The sequence below is a fragment of the Elephantulus edwardii genome, unplaced genomic scaffold (genome assembly GCF_000299155.1).
Source record: "Elephantulus edwardii isolate Elephantulus edwardi_28Jun2011 unplaced genomic scaffold, EleEdw1.0 scaffold00036, whole genome shotgun sequence".
Taxonomy (NCBI): domain Eukaryota; kingdom Metazoa; phylum Chordata; class Mammalia; order Macroscelidea; family Macroscelididae; genus Elephantulus; species Elephantulus edwardii.
In genome coordinates, this window is record NW_006399786.1 from 9015361 (window position 1) to 9038137 (window position 22777).

Below are 22777 nucleotides of genomic sequence, written 5' to 3' on the forward strand. Positions count from 1 at the left end.
GTCCCTCCACCCTCCCAAGCATGATGTCCCTTTCCAAGAAATGATCCCGCCTTGCAACATGTCCAAAGTATGTCAGGCGAAGCTTCAGAATCTATGCAGCCAATGATTACTGAAATATTCCTTTATACCCATACAACCTGTTCAATAGACACTATTTACAGATTGAAATAGCCTAGAAAAGCCTTCTCCAATGTATGGGAAGCTCAAGAAAAGAGAGATTCTGTCTGTCTAGCCCTGAAAAGGTAGAGAATGAAAACATTTCAGCCAGGATTTAAACTCATATCACAATCTCTAGCCATTCCTTTGTTGATGAGCACTTGGGTTGTTTCCAGCTCTTTACTATTGTAAACAAAGCAGCAATCAACATGGATGTGCATATATCTGCTTGGGTAACAGTTATGGTTTCTTTCAGTATATTCCTAGTAGTGGAATTGCTAGGTCAAATGGTATTTCTTATTTCCAACTTTTTGGGAAAGCATCATACTGCCTTCCGTAGTGGTTGCACTATGACTTTGACCTTTTAAAGAGTTCAGAACAGTTATCTTGTAGAACATGCTACATTCTGTATTTGTGTCATTGTGTCCTTATGAAGCTCTTTAACCTGTTTCCTTATCTCTTCTACTATTTCCAAAGTTCTGTCTAAATATCCCTTTCCACTTCATTCTGAGTATATGCTTTGAGCAAGGATAATTCATAAGTTAAGTTGTATTTATGTTCCATCCTATGAGATTTTCCCACTATTGGTTAGTTTGAGCATTTAATTAGTGATATCATTGTAGAAACTAAGGTGCACCTGATTAACGCCATGGTCTTAGCAATTACTTGCTATGCATCAGAGAGCTGGATAATGACTAAGGATGACAGAAGAATTGATGCCTTTGAGTTGTGGTGCTGGAGAAGTATGCTGATCATAGCATGGACCACCAGGAGAACAAATTGATCTGTCTTGGAGAGGGTGAAACCAAGTTTCTCCTTAGAAGTAAGGATTTTTTTGTGTGTGTGTGCATGTACCGTCAAATCAGATCTGACTGATACAGAAGGATATTGCACCACCTTCTCTGGCAGAAGAAGTAAGGATTTTGATGTTCTGACTCTCATTCTCTGGGCATGTGGCCAGGAGGGACCAGTCCTTGGAGCAGGACACCATCCTCTGAAGGGTGGAGGGACAGTACAGGAGAGGAAGACCCCAGAGGAGATGGAATGACATGATAACTGGGGTGATGCATTTAGGTGTATCAGAGTCAGTGAAAATGGTGTAGGATAGGGCAGGGTTCAGAGCTGTTGTACATAGAGTCACTTTGAGTCAAGGGTGACTTGATAGCACCTAACAAGTGAACACAAAAATCTTTCCATTATGAAAGTATTTTTCCCTCTTTAATTACTAAGTAATCTATAGAATACATGTACCCTATTCCCAATGCCTTTATCCATAGTATTAACATTCAGTATGGATTCTTTTTTTTCTTTATCTTTTTTTATTTACTATTACCATTGTTAGGGGCTTTCGAACAGACTGTCTCATAGTGGCCTTACATACAACAGATCAAAATCCTGCCCAGTTCTATGCCATCCTCACAATATCTACTGTGATTAAATATTAAGCCTGTTGTAGTCACTGTGCCAGTTCATCTCACAAAGGGTCTTCCTCCCCTTCTCTGATCCTCCACCTTTCCAAGCCTGATGTTCAAAGACTAGTCTTGACAACATGAGCGAACTCTCCTAGCTTCTAAGGAGCACTCTGCCTGCATTTCTTTCAAGACAGATTTCTTTGTTGTTGTTGTTTGGCAGTCCATTACTATTACTACATCAAGTTATTTGCATAATCCAGATGTTCCTCTAGATTTTCAGAGAATATTGGCTCTACAAATTTTTAATTTTGAAACCCTACCCTACCTAAACAAAGATTCTCACCACTGGGCCAATTGGCAGCATCAGTATGGATGGTGAAGAGATTGAGATAGTTAACAGTTTTAGTTTACTTGGCTCCGCAGTCAACACTCTTGGTAACAGCAGCCAGGAAATCAAAAGACAAATTGCATTGGGAAAGTCAGCTGTCAGGGACCTCTCTAGAGTACTGAAGAGCAACAGCATCAGGCTGGAGACTAAGGTGTGCCTGATCCTGGCTATTTTTGCAATTGTGTACTATGCATCAGAGAGCTGGACAGTGACTAGGGATTTTAGAAACAGAATTGATGCCTTTGAGCTGTGGTACTGGTAAAGAGTGTTGAATATACCATGGACTGTTAGGAGAACAAACAGGTTCATCCTGGAGAGGGTGAAACTGGGCTGCTCTTTGGAGGCAAGGATTCTGAAGCTTCGTCTGACTTACTTTGGACATGTTGTAAGGAGGGACCAGTTGTTGGAGAAGGACGTCATGCTTGAGAGAGTGGAGGCACAGCACAGGAGAGAAGGATGGACTGACTCAGTGACTGGGGAGGTGGAAGTAGGTGTGTCAGAGACAGTGAGGTTGGCACAGGATAGGCTAGGGTTTAGGGCCCTTGTACATAGAGTCACTATGAGTTGCAAGTGACTCGATGGCACATACAACAACAACAACCTACCTAACTTGTTCATTTTTAATGAAAAAGTGTTATATTTAGGTAGCAAGGAACCAGTATGGATTCTTGTCAGAATCAGTTGTTTAGTCTGGAGTTGGAAAATGGTGACTGTCTAATTCCTTAATCCCATGTACACGTATTAACTTGCATTCATGGACAAAGAATCTTCCTCCCTACCCACTTTCTCTCTCTCTCTCCCTCTTTCTTTTGTTTCTCTCAGACACACTCACTCCTTCCTTTCCCTCTCTCTCTTTTTAAAAAGTCATTTAAAAGACCATGGCTTTGACTAGGTGCATCTTGGTTTGTTTTTTGGTTTTTTGTGTTTTTTTGTTTTTTTTTTTATTTTGACTGCGTGTACCATCAAATCAGATCTGACTGGTACAGGAGGATATTGCGCCTCCTTCTCCGGCAGAGCATCTGGTGGATTCGAACCGTGTTCCTCAGGGATTGCAGTGCAGCTTCTTGCCACTAGGCCACCAGAGCTCCTCCGCATCTTGGTTTTTAAGGGAACATAATTGTTGTTTAGCACTTTGGAGAAATCTGGCAGGAGACCTTCCCAATGCAACGCCTCTTTTGATTTCTTCACTGCAGTTACCATAATTATTGGTTGTGGATTCAAGTAAAATAGATCTTTTTTTCATCTATCAGGATACTGCCTAATTTTCCAGTGATGAAGATTTTTGTAATCCATATTGAAGGCTGTGGTCTTTGGTCTTCTGCAGCAAGTGTTTAAGTCCTCTTCTCTTTCTATATGCTGAGTTGTGTCAACTGCATAACACAGCAATTGAGTCTGATGGTGGATTCTTCCTCCTACAGTCCAGCTTTTGGAATGATTTACTCAGCATACAGATCAAATAGATACAGAGAAAGGGTACATCCCTGCAGCACGACCTTTGCTGCTTTTAAGCCTTGTAACGTTCCCTTGTTCTGTTTGGACAACAGCTCTTTTAGTCCATGTATAGGCTTCACATGAGCACAATGAAGTGTTCTGGGATTCCCATTCTTCTCAATGTTAGTAATAATATGTTATGATCTACACAGACAGATGCCTTTGCAGAGTCATCAAAACACAGATAAACATATTTGTGGTACTCTCTGCTTTCAGCCAAGATCCACATGACATCAATAGTGATGACCATTGTGTCACAGCTTCTTCTGAATCCAACTTGAATTTCTGAAAATTCCCTGGCCATGTACTGTTCTATCTGTTTTTTAATAATCTTCAGCAAGATTTTACTTGCATGTGATATCAATGATATTGTTCAATAATTCTCACATTTCTGTTGGATCACCATTTGGGAGGAATGGGAATTAATAGGATTTCTTCCTGGCAGTTGGCCAGGAATCTTCCAAATGTCTTGCCACAGATTAGTGAGCATATCCAGGGCAATTTCTAGGGCCTTATTTTTTGTCAGTGCCCTCAGTACAACTTAACTTCCTCCTTGATTACTGTTGGCTCATGATCATACACTACTTCCTAATATATTTCTGTGTCAACCAGTTCTTTTTGTTACTTTGACACTCTATATTCCTTCCATCTGACCCATGGGCTTGTTTTTTATTTCAGTGAGTTATAATCTTTTATTTTGTGGATGTATAACCCACTTTGGCTAATAGTATCATTGGACAAAGCTAGGAAACACATGTTTTTAAATTACAAGTTTTACCTCCCACCACATCAGCTCCTTGCATTTGTATTTATCTTTTTCTACATAAGAAGGAAGCCCTTGGGTGCAATGATTTCATGCTTAGCTGCTAACTATACTAGGATGTACTGTTGGCCAGGTAGCCTATGCCAAGAATTGTAGAAGATATCTACCTAGACAAGTGACTGGAAGAGATCTGTCGTGGTTCCTATAGTTAAAAGAAGTGATCCATCAGAGTGTGGGAATTATTGAACAATATCATTAATATCATGTTGTTGTTGTTGTTGTTATGTGCCGTTGAGTCGCTTGCGACTCATAGCGACCCTATGTACAACAGCCCTAAACTCCGCTCTGTCCTGTGCCAATCGCACTGTCTCTGACACTCCCATCCCAATTATCCCAGTCACTGAATCAATCCACCTCATAGAGGGCTGAGGATTATTCAACAACAGCTGGAAGTGTATATCAGTAGGGAACTACCAGAAATTCAAGCTGGATTCAGAAAACTGTGCAACTAGGGATATCATTGCTGATGGCAAATGAATCTTGTCTGAAAAAAGAGAATACAAGAAAGATGTTTTCTTCTTGCATTGTACCTCATAGGTAACACTTAACACTTTAAAAGCATGTTTCCTACTAATCTTAGCAGCAAAAAAAATTATGAATACACAACGTCTTTATCCTCACTAAAAAAAACAAATCCTAACCCATATGTTTCCTAATTTTGTCCACTACTACTTCTAGCCAAAGTGGAGGATCAGAGCATCCAAAAATAATAATGATGACTATAAGTAATGAAATTAAAAAGCAAATCCATAAGTCTATAATGAGTTTTTAAAGAAAGAGAGAAAAAAATGTTTGTTTTATTGACTATGAAAAGACATCTGACTATGTGAATTATAATGAGTTATGGGTAGCATTGGGAATCCCTGAACACTTCATTATGTTCATGTGAAACCTATTCATAGACCAAGAAGTTGTTGTCCAAATATAACAAAGAAAGACTGCATAGTTTAAGATCAGGAAAGATGTGGATCAAGAATGAATATTTTTCTCCATACCTATTCAGTCTGTATGCTGAGCAAGTCATTCCAGAAGCTGGACTATATGAAGAATGTGGCATTAGGGTTGGAGGAAAACTCATCAATAATCTTGTTAGGTGAATGACAAAACTTTGCTTGCTTAAAATGAAAGGGCTTGAAGTATTTGCTGCAGAAGGTTAAATACTGCAGCCTTCAATATAGATTGCATTTCACCATCAAGAAAACAGAAATCTTTGCCAGGGGACTGATAGGCAATATCACGATAGATAAAGAAAAGGTTGACAATGTCAACCATTTCATCTTGCTTGGACCCACAGTAAATACACTTGGTACCAGCAGCAGATCAAGAGACATATTGCACTGGGAGACCCTGTAGTTGGGGACCTCTCCATATTATTGAGCAATGATATCAGTTTGAGGATACAGACAGGTATGCCTGATTCAGCGCAGGGTCTTTTCAGTCTTGTGCATCTGAGAGCTGGACAATAAAGAAGGATGCAGAAGAACTGATGCCTTTGAACTGTGGTATTGGAGAAGAGTGCTGAATATCCCAGGATTGCCAGAAGAACAAACAGATATGTCTTGAAGAAGGTGCAGCCAGAGTGCTCCTTAGAGGCAATGATGATGAAGCTTCGTCTCACATACTTTGGGCGTTTTCCTTGAAGAAGTTATTCCTTGGAGAGGAACATCATGCTTGGAAAGTGGAGGGACAGCAAAGGAGAGGAAGACCCTCAACCAAGTGGATTGACACAGTGACTGCAGCAATGGGCTTGAGAATTTCAGAGATTTGAGGATGACACAGGATAAGACAGGGCTCTTATCTGTTGTTCATAGGGTCACTATGAGTTGTACTTGGCTCAGCAGCACCTAACAACAACAGCATCTTTAGAATGCTAAAAGATGAAACTTGAAATACTTGATAACTCAGTGAACCCCTTACATCCAAAGTCAGTGTTAAAAAAAAAAGCATGCCATTGGAACAGGATGTTAGTGATTCTTTGGTGTAAGTTTCTTCTTTGTTTTATGGCTGTGGCTTATTTTAACACAGAAAAGTACAGTTCATCCTAAATCTTGGAATACATAAAGTTTTAAAGTGTTCACAAACTGTAGTGAACCATTATACTCATTACCTTCATTGAGTGCAGGGAACCAAGTATTGTGAACTTATACTATGCGTTTTTCTCTAGGTAGATGTGAAAGTGGACCTCAAGGATTTGCGTGTAGATACATTTCGAGCGAAAGGAGCAGGAGGACAGCATGTTAACACAACTGACAGTGCTGTCAGACTTGTCCATCTCCCCACAGGTAAGCGTACCCTTTTTCTTATATACATCTAACAACTTCTTCACTTATAAAGCTTGATTCAGCATTTGGAAGAAAATAATCCTGAGTTAGTGTTTGGTTCCTTGTACCCTCTAAAGGTAAGACTGGCATTTTAGAGCTAAGGCCCTGCCTGTCTTAACTAACAGTGTTGCTGTTAACAGAATTACTACAAATTACCAGCATTTTCTCACATTTGAGGATGCCAGAAGTCTGAATTCAAGCAATGAATGTTGGAAAGTTCTTTTTTTCTTTTCTTTTCTTTTCTTTTTTTTTAAAATCTATTTCAACTTCTATTAACCTGTGGTCCTGGGGGTTCCTGGGCTTGTAGATACAACTGTTGTGTTGGTCTCTTTTCATATCATGTCTTTTTCCGCATCTTTGTGTCTATGCTGGTGTTTTCATAGCCTCACAAGGGGTGAGATTTAAGATCCACCTTACCATGCTACCTTGTTAAAATAATAAACTCAATTCATTGCCATCAAGTCAGAAGACTGATTTACAGCCTCAATCAGCTGTGAGTCTTTTGCAACTTATGGCATATAACAATTACTATAATTTATTTAAGCAAATAAAAAATTCTTAGTTTTCGTAGTGTTTGGAGTAAGGCTGGTGGTATTGGTCATTGGTTTATTTTATAAACAACCTTGAACAAGAAGAATTATCTTAACATGAGTTTTCAAAAACTTAGAGAAAAGAGGGAGCTCTGGTGGCCTAGTGGCAAAGAAGCTACACTACAATCCTGAAGGCTTGCAGTTCAAATCCACCAGATGCTCAACTGGAGGGGGAGGGGCAATCTCCTCCTGTGCAAGTTGGGTATGTTTCAGTGGTACACAACAAGAAAATAAAATAAACAAATAAGTAAAAATTAGGGGAAAAAATAGGATGCCTGCCTTGAGCATTGTTGTTATGTACCATTGAGTCAAAAGCAGCTCACAACTGACCCTCCAGTGGGTTTTCAGAGGCAGTAAATCACATGGGAGAATTCTCCCAATCGAGCCAGAATAGTTCAAAACATATTAAAGGATAAATTACCTGCTTTTTAAAAAAAAATAAAATAAAAGTAATCATTTTGTTTCCAAATTTACCTTGGGCCAAATTCTTTGATTAACTACACAGATCTTGTTCTTCAATTTAAATGAGGCCTTCAAAAACCTCTCCAGATCAAATCTTACTAACCCATTTTTAAACATCTTTTGTTGGTGGTGAGAATATACGCCAACAGTTTCTACATTCTACACGTATGATTTAATAACATTGACTACCTTCAAATTGTGGAACCATCCTCACCTTTCCCTAAGTTATTTACATAATCTCACACCCACCTAAGGCAGTTAGTTAGCTAATATTTTACATTAATAGTAAATAAGCCTAATGCTCAAGTCAGGGAACTCTGGGGCCTTAGTGGTAAGGATTTGTGCTACCGACTCCAACCCAAAACCATGTGGTCCCATTCATTAGCTGCTCCACGGAAGAAAGCTGAGCAGTTTCCTCCCATGTGATTTAGTACCTCTGGCATCCCACCGGAGGGTCAGCTGTGAGGTACTTTTGACTTGATGATACTTAACAATGCTCAAGGCAGACATTTGTTAGGAGTTAAGCTAAATAAAGGGACCCTGGTAGTTTAGTGGATTACATGTTGGGCTGCTTTTGAATCTACCTCTTACTCCAAAGGACAAAGATGAAGCAGTCTCCCCTTGTCTTGGAAACCCAATGAGGGCAGCCATCATCAGTCTCAGTTAACTCAACAGCAATGGATTTGGTCTTAAAGTAAACTAAGAAGACCTCAGATAATATTTTTGGTTTAAGGATTAACGCAAGGTGATAATTTCAGGGGTTCATCCAGCCTCTATAGCTGTTGTTGTTAAGTGCGTCAAGTCGCAGGTGACTCATAGTGACCCTATGAAGGAGAGTCCTCGACGCTTGGGTGCCTTTCATCCTCTCTCCAGGTTCATAGGGTTTTTGGAGGCAAGCTATTATGGAAGTGGATGCCACTCCTCCTTCCAATCTATAGCTCTAGAAAGTCTAAATTCTATGAAAATGTTAAGTTCTGGTCTGCATTTCCCCTCTTTTGATAAAGACTCTGCTATAGAATCTTTGATCCAAGTGTTCAGCAGTGGTAGCTGGGCACCCTCTGGTTCTTCTGGTTCATGGCACAGGAGGCAGTTTTTCATGGAGTCAGTGCCCTTTCCTTTTTCTGTACCTGACTACCTCTGTTGCTCCAGGTGAACAAAAACCACTGATTGTCCCTTGGAGCCTACTTGCTACATTTTTAGACCCTAGTCACTGTGCAGAAAATTAGAAGGAACATCAGAAGCACTAGATACATGATTAGCCCAACTAATTGAGATGTTCTGTGAAATGATGGTGCAAGATTGGTTCAGATCTGCTGTTCATAGGGTTCCTATGAATTACTGTTGACTCAATGGCATCTAACAACAACAACCTTCCAAGGCAAGGAACCAAATCTCAGGAAGGATTTGGTGTGTAGGGGCAGCCTCACCAGCTTCTCTTTTGTTGATTTGTTTTTGTTGTTCTAAGTATATCTGTCACACAGCTTTTGCCAATTCAATTTTTTTTTAATTAATAAAAATATTTTATTGAATTTCAGGAACTTGGTACTTTTAATGTTAAAAAATTTCAAATCTTTGCACACAAATCATTACTGTACTTCCTAGAATAGTGTAAGTTAGGAGTTCCAGATTGTTACTTACATCCTGTGTCACACAGCACAGAAACCCCAAGTCCTGGTGCTAACCCCCTCCCCCATCTCTGACCAAAACTACCGACTACTGTTAGTCTAGCAGAGGACAGTGAAGGAAGTGGTGGGCATTCAAGGAGCTCCACTGTCCTTGTTAAAATTGGAAGTCAGAGGTCCTTGACAGTAGACTTTCCCAGTGCAGCTTGTCTTTTGATTTCCTGACTAGTGATGTTAAGGGTGTTGCTTGTGGATCTAAGTTAGAGTAATTGTTAATAATTTCAATCCTTTCTCCATCTACTATGATGCTGCCTCTTGGTCTGGTGATGAAGATTTTTATATTCTTGATATTGAGACGCAATCTATATTGAAGACTGTAGTCTTTGATCTTCTACAGCATGACTTCAATTCCTCCTCACTTTTAGTGAACAAGGTTATATCATCTGCATAACACATGTTGTTAATGAGTCTTCTTTCTTCCAATCCTGATGCCATATTCTTCTTCACAAAGTCCAGCTTCTGAAAAAAATCTGGTCAGCATATAAACTGAAAACATATGGAGAAAGGAAACATTCTTGACACACTCCTTTCTTGATTTTGAACCATACAGTGTTCCTTTCCTCTTTTCAGATAGCACCTTCTTGGTCTAAGTTTTCATGAACACAATCAAGTGTTCTGGGATTCCTATTCTTTTCAGTGTTAGCCATGATTTGTTATGATCCATACAGTCAAATGTCTTTGCATCATAATAATTTTTAAAAAACCAACACAAATAGACGTCTTTCTGGTACTCTCTGATTTCAGCCAAGATCCATCTAATATCATCAATAATATATCCCTAGTGCCACAGTCTCTTCTGAATCTGGCTTGTATTTCTGGCAGTTCTCTTGTTGATGTACTGTTCTAGCAATTTTGGGATAATCTTAAGCAATATTTTTATTACATGTGACATTAATGGTATTGTTTGATAATTTCCACACTGTTGGATCACCTTTCTGGAAGTGGGAATAAATACAGATCTCCACTCAGGTACCCTGACAGCTGTCCTCCAGATTTCTTGATGCAACCTAGTGAGCATATCCAGGAGTGCATCTGTTTGTTGAAATATGTCAATTGATATTCCATAAATTCCTGAGGCCTCATTTTTTGCCAAGTCCTTCAGAGCAGCTTGAACTTCTTCCTTTATTGCCCTTGATTCTTGATCATATGCTGCTTCCTGAAGTGACTCTGTGTAAGCCTTTCTTTATGGTATAATGTTCCATCCATCTTCTTTTGATGTTTCCTGGATCATTTAAGATTTTGACTACAGCATCTTTCAGTATTGTAACTCAAGGCTTGAATTTGTTCCTCAGTTTCCTCAGCTTGAGAAATGTTGAGTGAGTTCCCTTTTTATTTTATGACTCCAGCTCTTTGCACATTTCATTATAATACTTGGCTTTGTCTTCACAAGCTGCCTTTTGAAATCTTCTGTTCATTTTTTTAACTTCATCATTTCTTCTCTTTGTTTTGGCTTCTTTGCACTCTAATGCAACATTCAGCATCTCTTCTGACATCCATTTTGGGTTTTTTCTCCCTCCTCTATCTTTGTAACAGCCCTTTTCTTTCTAAATTCCTCTTCTTGTTAGCCACATGGTTGAACTGAGGGTTACTTCTACTTTGCATGTGCTTGCTGGGAAATCTCTTCAATTTGGAACCTCCATTCCATCACTCATTTTTCTGCCATTCTCTTCTTTCAGGCCTAGTCTCATAGTTTTTAGTTTGGAGCCAAGTCCAGAAGTTGGCCAGCCAAATTGTGTGTGCTTAGATATGATGATTAGCTGGAGTTAGAACTTAATACAACTTAAGGGTCAGATTCCCTATAGGCTCTTCTTTTTTAAGACCTTACAGAGCTCTTTTTCCATTGGTGTCTTTATATAGAGGATGGTTTTAAAACTTCAATTTTGTGTGTATTCATGACTTCAAGGGTGAAAGGGGAATTCCTGCATAAGACAGAGAAGTGATGGTGTACAACAGTTTGTTCTGTTGAGTTGCACAAATGTCTGAAGAAGCTGGCAGGAAGAGGTAAGGAAGTATGTGTAGCTGTCTTCAGAGGCTGCTGCTTTCCTGGGAAGTGCATCAGAATCTTGGCAACTATCTTCAGCTATTACTATCATACACTGTTTATTCGTTTATGAAGTGTGCTAAATCAAAACATAATTTTCGTTTCTAATTTTTGCCTGAGTAGTTTTCTCCTTTAATATGTTCCTCAGTTCTATATTCATTTGATTTGAGAAAGCTTTGCCTTACTTCTGATCACTATCATTTTCCAGGGTTAGTAGTAGAATGCCAACAAGAGCGATCACAGATAAAAAACAGAGAAATAGCTTTGCGTGTATTGAAAGCAAAACTCTACCAGCAGATTGTTGAGAAGGACAGGTGCCAACAACAAAGTGCAAGGAAACTACAGGTAAGACTAGTTTATTGTAGTAATTTCCTAACTGTACAAAGTCATCATGTTATGTAGAAAATGTAACGTAAATGACTTGGAGCATAGGAAAACATGCTCATTTATAAGTAACTTACATGCATAGAGATTATAGCCAAATTAGAGCATGGCAGTTTGCAAATTAATAAATGAAATGTGTGTAAATGAAACATTATTTTCCAGTGGTTTCCTTCTGTCATCACATCCTGTCTTAGGTTTTAAAATAACAAAAACTTTTGGAAACCTAGAGATTTTCAGAGTTTTATTGTAAAAGCCTTTTATTATTATAACTTTATGTGGAAGAAACTGATGTTTGCTATTGAAGAAATATAGAGACTAGGGGCTGGTGGGAGAGTAATTTTTTACATCATGGTACAAATGGTTATGCATGTGCCTCCCAGCCCAAATATAGATAGTCGAAACCCACCAGAAGACAAGCTTGCATATCTGCTTCTAAAAATCATAGCCCTACAGAGCATTTGATCTGTACCCATTGTGTTCCCATGAGTTAAAATTGATTCAACAGCAACTTGCCCCCATTGAATTTTATATTATTTATTGAAGTATTTAAATAGAAAATGTTTAGCAAAATGAATAATCATTGTTTTAAGCAAAGTATTATATAATTTGACATTCTAAAACCATTAGTAAAGTTTGTACCTGAGGGAGTACAGAAATAACTGCTTTTTTGTGCTTTTCAGCTAGGTATTTTTACAGTAAATTAAATATGTTAGGATGACAAGTTGTGTAAACTGAAACATTAGATGTTCTTATCTAGATATCCTAGTCTTTTCACAATTTTTAACTTTCTCATCCTAGTCACATTCTGTCTTGCAAAAAAGTAAAAGATATAGATGAAACAAATGGTTAATGTCCTATTTGAAGTAATCTCTGATTGTAGAGCAGTGTCAGTCTATATATATTTACAGATAGGAATGTTTAGTCACAGACTAACTGTTACTTCTTGTAATAGTTTGGCTAGACAATAGCATAAACACTGTGAGCCATACCACATTTGAATTAAAAGACATTATGGTGGATTTGTTATTTTGCTTTTGGCAACTGAGATTTCACGTAATAATTTTTTAAATAAATACTCAAGATAATTTCTTCAATATTCTGATTTGAGAGGCTAGAAAAGACCCTGTGTCCCAAAATGACTTGTGCCTGCCTAAAGTTTCTTCTGTCTAAAGGGACTTCTGATGCTTAGAAGTCTTTACTTCAACTATTATATATAGTGGCTGTTATGTGGAAAGAATTATACTCAGTCAGGTTCTCAACCCTAGTTGCAATTAAAAGGGCATTGTAGACAGATACCTGGAACTCACTCCTAGAAAATCCGGTGTCGGGGAGCTCTGGTGGCCTAGTGGCAAGAAGCTGCACTGCAATCCCAGAGGAACACGGTCGAATCCACCAGATGCTCTGCCGGAGAAGGAGGCGCAATATCCTCCTGTACCAGTCAGATCTGATTTGACGGTACACGCACACAAAATAATAAAAAATTAAAAAAAAAGAAAAAAAAGAAAATCCGGTGTCATGGATCTAGTATTGGGTTCTTGAGCATTGTCATGGTGCTGTAGGCTCACAGTTTTCTTGCCCATATGGCTTATGCAGTTCGCTGAATCAAAACATAATTTTAATTTGTAATCCTTGCCTAAGTAAATTTTCTCCTTTAATATGTCCCTTAGTTTTATTATTATTATTATTATTATTATTATTATTATTATTATTATTTTGTGTGTGTACCATCAAATCGGATCTGACAGGTACAGGAGGAGATTGCCCCTCCTCCTCCAGCAGAGCATCTGGTTGTCCTTTAGTTCTGTATTCATTTGATCTGGGCCCAGGAAATGTTTTAAAAAGATATAGTATCTGGCCACTGTGTATATCTAAGGTTGAGTTTAGGAATCTGAAGTTTTTCTTACATTCCCCTGCTGATCTGCCAGGTTTACAAATTCAGTATCATAGTACTTGCTTTGGAAGTTAAAAAAATTAGTTACAGAAATTTCTTTTTTGCTTTATCAATCTTAAAAAGTGAAAGCAGACAGCAAAGTGTGTGTGTGTGTTGTGTGTTGGAGAGGCAGGGAAGATGAGCAGAGTAAGATGAATGCAGGTAGCTGTAGCATAAGAGAAACTGGAAACGGTGTGCTGTGAGGAGGATTCTAGATATAAGGGACGTCAAAGGAGGAAAGCAACATTTTTCTGTTGTTGGAACAAAGAAAGGCAAAGATGGTAGGAGATTATTAGAGAGGACATTCCTTGAAGTAGTATTTTAGCAGTACTAAATTACATGCTATGCGTCAGAAAGCTAAACAATATGACTAGGGAGAATAAGAGATTGATGCCTTTGAGCTGTGGTGCTAGAGAAGACTTTTGAATATACCATGGACTACTAGGAGAACAAACAAGTTCATCCTAGAGAGGGTAAGACCAGCCTGCTCCTTGGAAGCTAGAATTCCGAAACCTCGTCTGACACACTTTGGACATGTTGCAAAGTGGAACCAGTGCTTATAGAGGGAGGTCATGCTTGGGTGGGTGAAGGGACAGTGCAGGAAAGGAAGACCCTCAATGGGATGGATTGATTCAGTGACTGGGTTAATGGTGGTAGGTGTGTCAGAGACAATTTAGATTGACATAGGATATAGCAGGGTTTATGGCTATTGTACATAGGGTCACTATGAGTTGCAGGCAACCCGAGGGCACATAACAACAACAGTTATGTATTAATATGGTATAATAAGTGGCATTCTAAAGGTTCACATAATTTTCAGAAGCATCATGGGAGAGATTGGCCACATTATGAAGTGCCTTAAATGCAGAGTTAAATAAGGAAATTTATCATAAAACTTTGATTTAGGGAAACTAAGCAGGATATTTTTGAAAGACTTTAAGTGAAAGCTATGAGCCCCTGAATGATAGTAGAAATGGGAAGAGCAATATATGAGAAACCCTTGAGTCCAGCTAGAAGTGGATGGTTAAGAGAGTGGGATAAGGCGAGGGTGCTTTCTCCTCTAGTATTCATCAGAACCTAGCAGACACTACATAAGCTTTCAGGAAATGTTTGTTAAATTACTGAATGTTACTGTTCCTTGTTTGCTTGAACAGGAACATAATGCCATAGAATCCAGGAAGAACTAATGAGGACAGACAATTAATTTGGTTAAATATTTAGAATATAACCTATCAAATGTGTAGCTTAAATACTAAGTTCTGCCTTTTTTGGTTCCTCATCACTTACATGACTTTTGAAAAATATTTATACTGTTAAAAGTCACTTTCAAGTACTTTTTATATCGTGATGAAAGTAATTATGAGTTTAAAATTAACTTTATTTGTTATGGTTCAGGTGGGAACAAGAGCCCAATCAGAAAGAATCCGGACATACAATTTCACACAGGATAGAGTCACCGACCACAGAATAGCACATGAAGTTCGTGGTATTAAGGTAATCATAACTGAGTGTAAAGATTACAGCCGAGGATACCCTATTACAGGGCAGTTCTACTCTGTCTTACAGGGGTGCTTTGAGTCAGAATCAGATAATTCGGTAAACAATAGCACCATTACATACTATATATGTCTTAGGTTTTCAAAGAAAAGTAAAATTTTAAAAATAAAATACTATCCCCATTATTTAAACCATTTAGTCAGTTTCTAGTAGTATCCTAAAATTTGCAAATATTTTTTATTAGTTGGTTGGTAAGAAATAAGGTCTTTGTGATAGGTTGAACCATTAGGTTTTATAATTCTAAATTCTCTGTTATGCAGTCACAGAGTGTGTGTGTGAGATGAAAGAAGTGATACGGTTCAAAGTCTAATTCAGAGTCAGCTGATTAGAAGTCACCTAATCATGGGGGTTATATCCTATCATAATGACAAATTCTGCCAATATAAGAGGAGGGCATTATGCAGGTCAAAGGCATTGTGTTAAGAAAATCTGCCGTCAGTGACCTCTCCAAATTACTGAGGAGCAATGATGTCATTTTGAAGACTAAGGTAGGCCATGATCTGTTCAATCATTTGCTATGCATCTGAAAGCTGGAAAATATGGATGACAGGAGGAAAATTATGCCTTTGATATGTGGTGTTGGAAAAGAATAGTGAATATCCCATGGACTGCCAAAAGAACAGACAGATATGTCTTGTATTAAGTGCAGCCAGACTGCTCCTTGGAGGCAAAAATGACAAAGCTTCATCCGACATACTTTGGGAATATTATTAGGAGAGGTTATTCCTTGGAAAGGAACATCATGCATGGAAAGGTGGTGGGTAGGAGACAGAGAGGGCAACCCTCATCGAGATGGATTGATGTACTAACTGTAGCAGTTGGCTCAAGTATGTCAGAAATTATGGAGATGACATAGGAAGTGGCAGGGTTCAGATCTGTTGTTCATAGGGTATCTATGAGTCATACTTGACTCCACATCACTGAACAAAAACTATGTAGATGCATATGGTGGCTTAGTGGTAACAAGCTACACTGCAATCCCGAAGGCTGCTGTATGGGAGAAGGACGGGCTGTCAGCTCTCGTGCGATTTATTGCCTCTGAAACCCACTGGAGGATCAGCTATGAGTTGGTTTTGACTCAACAGCAACTAGATATACACACACTCACACACATACACGTAGATTGGATTTCTGTAAATATTAAAATGTTGAGGTCAAAAGTCTAGGTATGGCCTGAGGATCACAACACAAAGCTGGAATCAAGATGTTAGCTGCAATCTGTATCTTTCTACTCACCGTACTGTTACCAAGCAAATATGATTGTTCCAGAATTCTGTTCCCCTGAGGTTGCAGTACTGATATTATCACCCCACTGTAGACAGCTAGCTGGCCTCTGCACTAAACTGCTGATGACCATCACAGTTGTTAATATATAGCCTTTCCATGTGCGTTCTCATGCTTGTTGACTTTGAGTTAATCAAAAAGGATATTATCCAAGTGGGCCTGAGCCCTCCTTTATGATTAATTCAGTCAGCTTATCAGTCACTTAATCATGGAATATCCTACCAGATGCACAGATTCTGCTAACACATACAGAGAGGGAATTATGCAGGGGTATCATTCAGGGAATTTAGAATTATGTCTTCCACAATTTGTATTCACTAAATTCAGCTGCTACAATTATGCTATTGACGAAAGGACCAAGAGAAAATGGCTTGAACATTAGCCTAATGGAATCTTTTATAACCAGAACTGCTGACATTTATGCATGAATGATGAAGCATAAAATGTTCCCCTTTTATTTTTCTTGAATAGAAAAATGAACAAATTCCCATAAATGGCTAGGTGAAAAACAAAACCAGGCTACAGAAAATTTTGATTCTTCTGCCTTGGTACAAATTGATTCACTTTGCATTCAAAAATCAAAGTCTTAATTTCACAATAGAAAAATATTTTTTTGTTCTCCTTTAAATTGTTATTGTTGCTGTTGTGATGTATATAGCAAACTATACAATGATTCAACAATTTCTAATTTTCACTTATACTGAATAGATTCTGACTCACAGCAATCCAGTAGGACAGACTTAACTGCCCCACAAGGTTTCCAAGGTTGTAAATCCATATCGGAGCTGACTGCCCCATCTTTTTTCCTGATGAACCACTGGCTATTTCAAACTATTGACCTTTTGCTTAGCAGTTGGGCACTTTAAGCACCACAACACATGGGCTCCTGTTTCTGCGTGTATAATTCAGTGACCTTGATTAAATTCATTGAGTTGTTCAGCCATTCACACCCTCCTTCTTCTCTCGTTAAAGTAGATTCACTGCCTCCTTGCTACTATCACTTTGATCCCACATAGACACCTCTGAAAACCCGCTGGAGGGTCAGCTATGGGTTGGTTCTGATTCAAAGGCACACAACAAGAAGATAATTCTTAAGAGAGTATCATTTACTTCCATCTAGATGTTCTTTTTTGCTTGGTTGGGTTTTGTTTTGTTTTTTTCCTTTCTTGTTGTATACCACCAAATCAGATCCAACTCGCACAGGAGGAGATTCCCCTCCTTGAGTAGAGTGTCTGGTGGAGTCAAACCACGCATCTTCAGGATTGCAGTGCAGCTTCTTGGCACTAGACCACCAGAGCTCCATCTCCATCTAGATGTTCTTAGAAGAGCATGGTCAAGGCAGGTGTTTTTTTAAATACTGAGTCAGCTAAACTGTTCCTTGGTTATAAGAAGTTTTCTGGAGATATTTTTGGTGTCAGGTTTAAAGATTATCTCAGAAGAGGTGTTTCAGGGGAGCTCTGGTGGCCTAGTGGCAAGGACCTGCAACTACAATTCCAGAGGCGCACGGTTTGAATCCACCAGATACTCTGCCGGGGAAGGAGGGACAATTTCCTCCCGTACTAGTCAGATATGATTTGACGGTACATTCACACAAAAATAATAAAAATTTTTTTAAAAAAAGAGTTGTTTCAGGGTTCATTCACTCTTCATGGCTATGGAACGTGTAGAGTCAGGAATTTGATTTGCATTGTTCCCTTTTAGGTCAGGATCTTTCCGTGGTACCTTTTATCAAATATTCCATAACAGTTGCTGGTACCCATTCAGTTTTTCTGGCCTCATGGCAGAAGAGGCAGTTCTTCATGGAGGCAACCAGCTACAGAGTCCATACTTTCTTCATGTTCCTCATGCACTTGCTGCTAGAAAATGTTGTGATTTTTTTTTCAGTTAAGATAATTATATAAGTAACAAAACATTTTTTATTTCTATTATCTTCATGTATAATTCAGTAACAATTATCTAATTATGCTGTTCAGCCATCATCATTAACCATTCCTAAATTTCTGGAATCCTTAAGGCTCAGTGTCCCTTAGCATTGGGTCTTTCTGCTACCTCCTGACTGGCCTTGGTAAGCACTAATAAGATGTGCTCCCTAAGGGAGCTCTGGTGGCCTAGTGGCAAGAAGCTACACTGCAACCCCAGAGTATGCAATTTGAATCCACCAGATTCTCTGCTGGAAAAGCAGGGGCAATCTCCTCCTGTGCCAATCAGATCCGATTTAATGGTACACACAAAAAATAATAAAACAAAATGTAAAAAGATGTGATCTCTATATACTAGTCAGTTTTGTCATTGTTGTTAGGTGGTATCAAGTTGAGTACAGTTCATAGTGACCCTAGAAACAACCAATCTGAACCTTGTCCTATCCTGTGCCATCCTCTTACCTGACATAGTGAATAAAGCCTATAGCTGCAGTCACTGTATCAGTCCATCTGACTGAGAGTCTTCCTCTCTTTTGCTGACCTTCCACCTTCCCAAGCATGATGTCATTTTCCAAATGATAGCCTCTCCTAAAAACATGTTCAAAGTTTGAGAAGTGAAACTGTCATTCTTGCCTCCAAGGAGTACTCTGGCTGCACTTTCTGCAAGACATATCTACTTGTTCTTTTGGTAGTCCACAGGATATTCAGTACTTTTCTACAGTACCACAATCAAAGGCATTAATTCTTCTGTCTTCTTTTGTCACTGTCCAGCTCTCAGAAACATAGCACATGATTGAAAAGACCATGGCCTAAATCAGGTGCACCTTAGTCCTCAAACTAACATCATTGCTCTTCAATAATTTGGACAGGTACATGACTGTAGATACCATATATTTCATTTACATGTAAATTTCTATGTATCTTATGCCACTTCCTCTGTATTCTCAGCATCTTAAATAAAGCTGCCTTGCATATGAAATAGTAGTAGTCTTGTAGAAATGAAGGAAATTATTTGCAACTTCCCTTTCCTCAGGAAATGCACAGCAATAACCAAGTATGTTTAGCCATATTATTCTCATTACACCATGTTCTTTATGTTGTTTTCCTGCCTAGTGATTATTTTTCCTGAGACAACCACATTCTTGTGCCCAGTAATGGTTCTTAGAAGGGCACATAGGTGCATATTATTTCAATTATAAAACATCTGAATTAATTATATTTTATAAAAGATAATTTTAGCTAAAATACTAACATGCTATTACTGACTGAACTATGGAGCCAAAGTCAGTATGGAAAATTAGCAATTTAATAAGACTAATTATCACTTATTAAGAACTGTTAAGAACCTTGGTGATACAGTGTGTTAAGTGCTAGGCTAGTAACCCGCCAGTGTCTCTCTGGAGAAAGATGAACCGTCTGGCCCAATAAGGATTTACAGCCTTGGAAACCCAATGAGGGTAGTTCTGCTCTGTCCTGTAGCTTCACTGTGAATTGGAATCAACTTGACAGCAATAGGGTTGGTTGGTTATGTTCCTTTTTTTTAAGGATAGCCTATTAGAAAGACAGCAAAGAATAAATCTATCCCAAAAAGATTAATTTAAACTGATAATCATATGTCTCTGTATGTGCATTGGTCTATCTGATAGTTCCTCAGAAACTTTCTTTTCTGTTTATGGTCTGAAAGGAAAATGCAAGGAGAAGCGTTTACTGTCTACCTGCAAGGAAATATAGCTGCTAATTAAATGCACTTAACTGAAGGAAGATGGACTAGTAGAAAAGTCATTGCTGCTGAGGGATTGACTCATAGAAACCTTACCTCAGAGATTACACAGGCTCTGGTGGCTGAATGATAAGAAGTTGTGCTGTGAACCCAAAGGCAGTGGGTTTGAATCCACCATCTGCTCTGTGATAGAAAGATGGCATTTGACAGCCTCTGAAAACTCATTGAAGAGTCAGCTAAAAGTTGGTTACAATTTGATGGTATATCACAATAGCAATAGGGATCTCTGGTGGCCTAGTAGTAAGAAACTGCACTGCAATCCCAAAGGCACATGGTTCGAATCCACCCTATGCTCAGTAGTAGAAAGATGGACAGTTTATTGTCTCTGAACCTGCTGAAGGGTCAGCTATGGGTCAGTTCTGACATGACATCACACAACAATACTGACAAAAGGAGCCCTGATAGCATATACTGCATTACTTGGTGGGCTGCTAACCAAAATAATGTTGCCAGTTTCAATCCTTCAGCCATACTATAGGGGAAAGAGGAGGCAGTCAGCTCCTCTCTCCGACTTACAGACTCAGACACCTGGTGGAAGGCTACTAGGAGTCAGAATCAACTTGTGGTAGTAGGCTAAGTGTTTTGTTTGTCTTGGTTTGGTTATGGTTATAAGGAAGCCATTTCTAAAAGGAATTTCAAAGGAAACTGAAGAATCAATAATTAATTGGGTTCATAAATTAATAAACCCTGTGAGGAATACTACTTTTTAAAAATATGTTTCTCTTTTCCTTTTATCTTTTCTTGTTCTCCTTACCTAGGCTTGGACTGAGGTTGAGGCAAACTCTGTGGTGTAGTGGTAGGGACCATGATAGATACAAAGATACGTAAGGCTGGGAGTTGGCTAATAAAAACAACTATGTGTTCAAAAAGAAATACAAATGTAAGTGATGAAAGACCACTGATTGAAAAAAAAAATCCAAAGGCAGTTCATTGGTGGAACAGCTATATTCATTCCACAGAACTCAGAAACTGTCCACCAAAACAGGTACATTTTAATATATTCAGATTATTGTTGTTAGTTACCTATGATTATGGTATATTGTCTGTTACTCTATGAACAACAGAGTTAAACCTTGCTCTGCCCTGAGCCATTCTTATGATCTCCAACACGCACAAGCCTATTGCTGCAGTCCTTATATCAGTAAATCTCACTGAGGATCTTCCTCCCTCTCACAGATCTACTTTTCTCAGCATGATGTCTTTTTTGAAGGACTGATGCCCCTGACAACATATCCAGTTTTCACTGTCTTTCCCTCTAAAAACTATCCTGATTGTACTTACTGCAAGATAGATTTATTTGGTCTTTTTGGCAAACCCTGGTACACTTCTACTGTTTACTATACCGCAAGTTAAAGATATCATTTCTTCTTCAGTCATCAAAAAAAATCAAACTGCTTGTTGCCAAGTAGGAATGGACTCCTGGCTGATCCTCCAGAAGGTTCTCTGAGGCTGTAAATAGCACAAGAGAGAGTGCTCATCGTCTTTAGAGCTGCTGCTGGTGGACGTGAACCTTTGGCCAAGAACAACTCTTTAAAGACAATACCATCAGAGTACCTTAAACTGTACTTAGTTGGACTAAAACATTAAAGTCCTTATGTAGGACAGTCAGTAAACTAGTAGGAGTGAATACTTTAGGACTTGAATAATTGGAGATGAAGATGGATAAGTGATGGGACCTTAACCCCATCAAAAACTATGGCCTGCAAGAGAAGAGATGGATAGAAAAGTATAGAACTATCTTCCCAACAGTCTGGATTGCAGCGCAGCTTCTTTTGGTGGCCACTAGGCCATCAGAGCTCCCTTCTTTCCAGTAATCTAATAGAATATGGAAATTATTTAATAATAAATGTGCAAGAAGCTGGCGTAAGAAAATATGAAGAGCCAAACTCGCTCAGCATTTCTTAAGCTGAAAACTGAAGAACAAATTAAAACCTTGAGTTGCAATACTTAAGGATGCTTTGGTCAAAATATTAAATGATCCAGGAAGCATTAAAAGAAGATAGACAAAGTATACAGAGTCATTGTTCCAAAAGGAATTGGTGGACACAGATGAATTTCATGAAAAAACATATGAGCAAGAGCCTATGGTGATGAAGAAAGAAGTCCAAGATGCTCTGAAAGAATTGACAAAACACAAGGCCCGAGGAATTGATGGCATACTGATTGACATATTTCAACAAACAGACGCTGCCCTGAATGTGCTCACCAAGTTGTGCCAAGAAATCCAGAGGCCAACCACCTGGCCAAATGACTGGAAAAGATTTCTGTTTGTTCCCATTCCAAAGAAAGGTGATCTGACAGTGTGAAAATTATTGAACACTATCATTGATATCACATGCAAGCAAGATTCTGCTAAAAATGATCCCAAAATGACTGGAACAGCACATCAACAGAGAACTGCCTGAAGTGCAGGCTGGATTTAGAAGAGGTTATGGCACTAGGGATATTATAGCTAATGTCAGATGGCCCTTGGCTGAAAGCAGAGAGTACCAGAGGGATGTCTGTGTTTTATTGACTATGCAAAGGCATTTGACTGTGTGGATTACAACAAACTGTG

General features: G+C 38.7%; 1 protein-coding gene across 1 annotated transcript in view; it reads left to right on the top strand.

Moving 5' to 3' along the window:
- MTRF1 (mitochondrial translational release factor 1) overlaps nt 1–22777 on the top strand; it is a 59024-nt gene that overhangs the window by 33199 nt on the left and 3048 nt on the right. The window contains exons 6-8 of the mRNA XM_006884617.1: nt 6439–6552; nt 11575–11711; nt 15076–15174. Of these exons, the coding sequence (XP_006884679.1) occupies nt 6439–6552; nt 11575–11711; nt 15076–15174 (350 nt within the window). The remainder of the gene's footprint in view (nt 1–6438; nt 6553–11574; nt 11712–15075; nt 15175–22777) is intronic.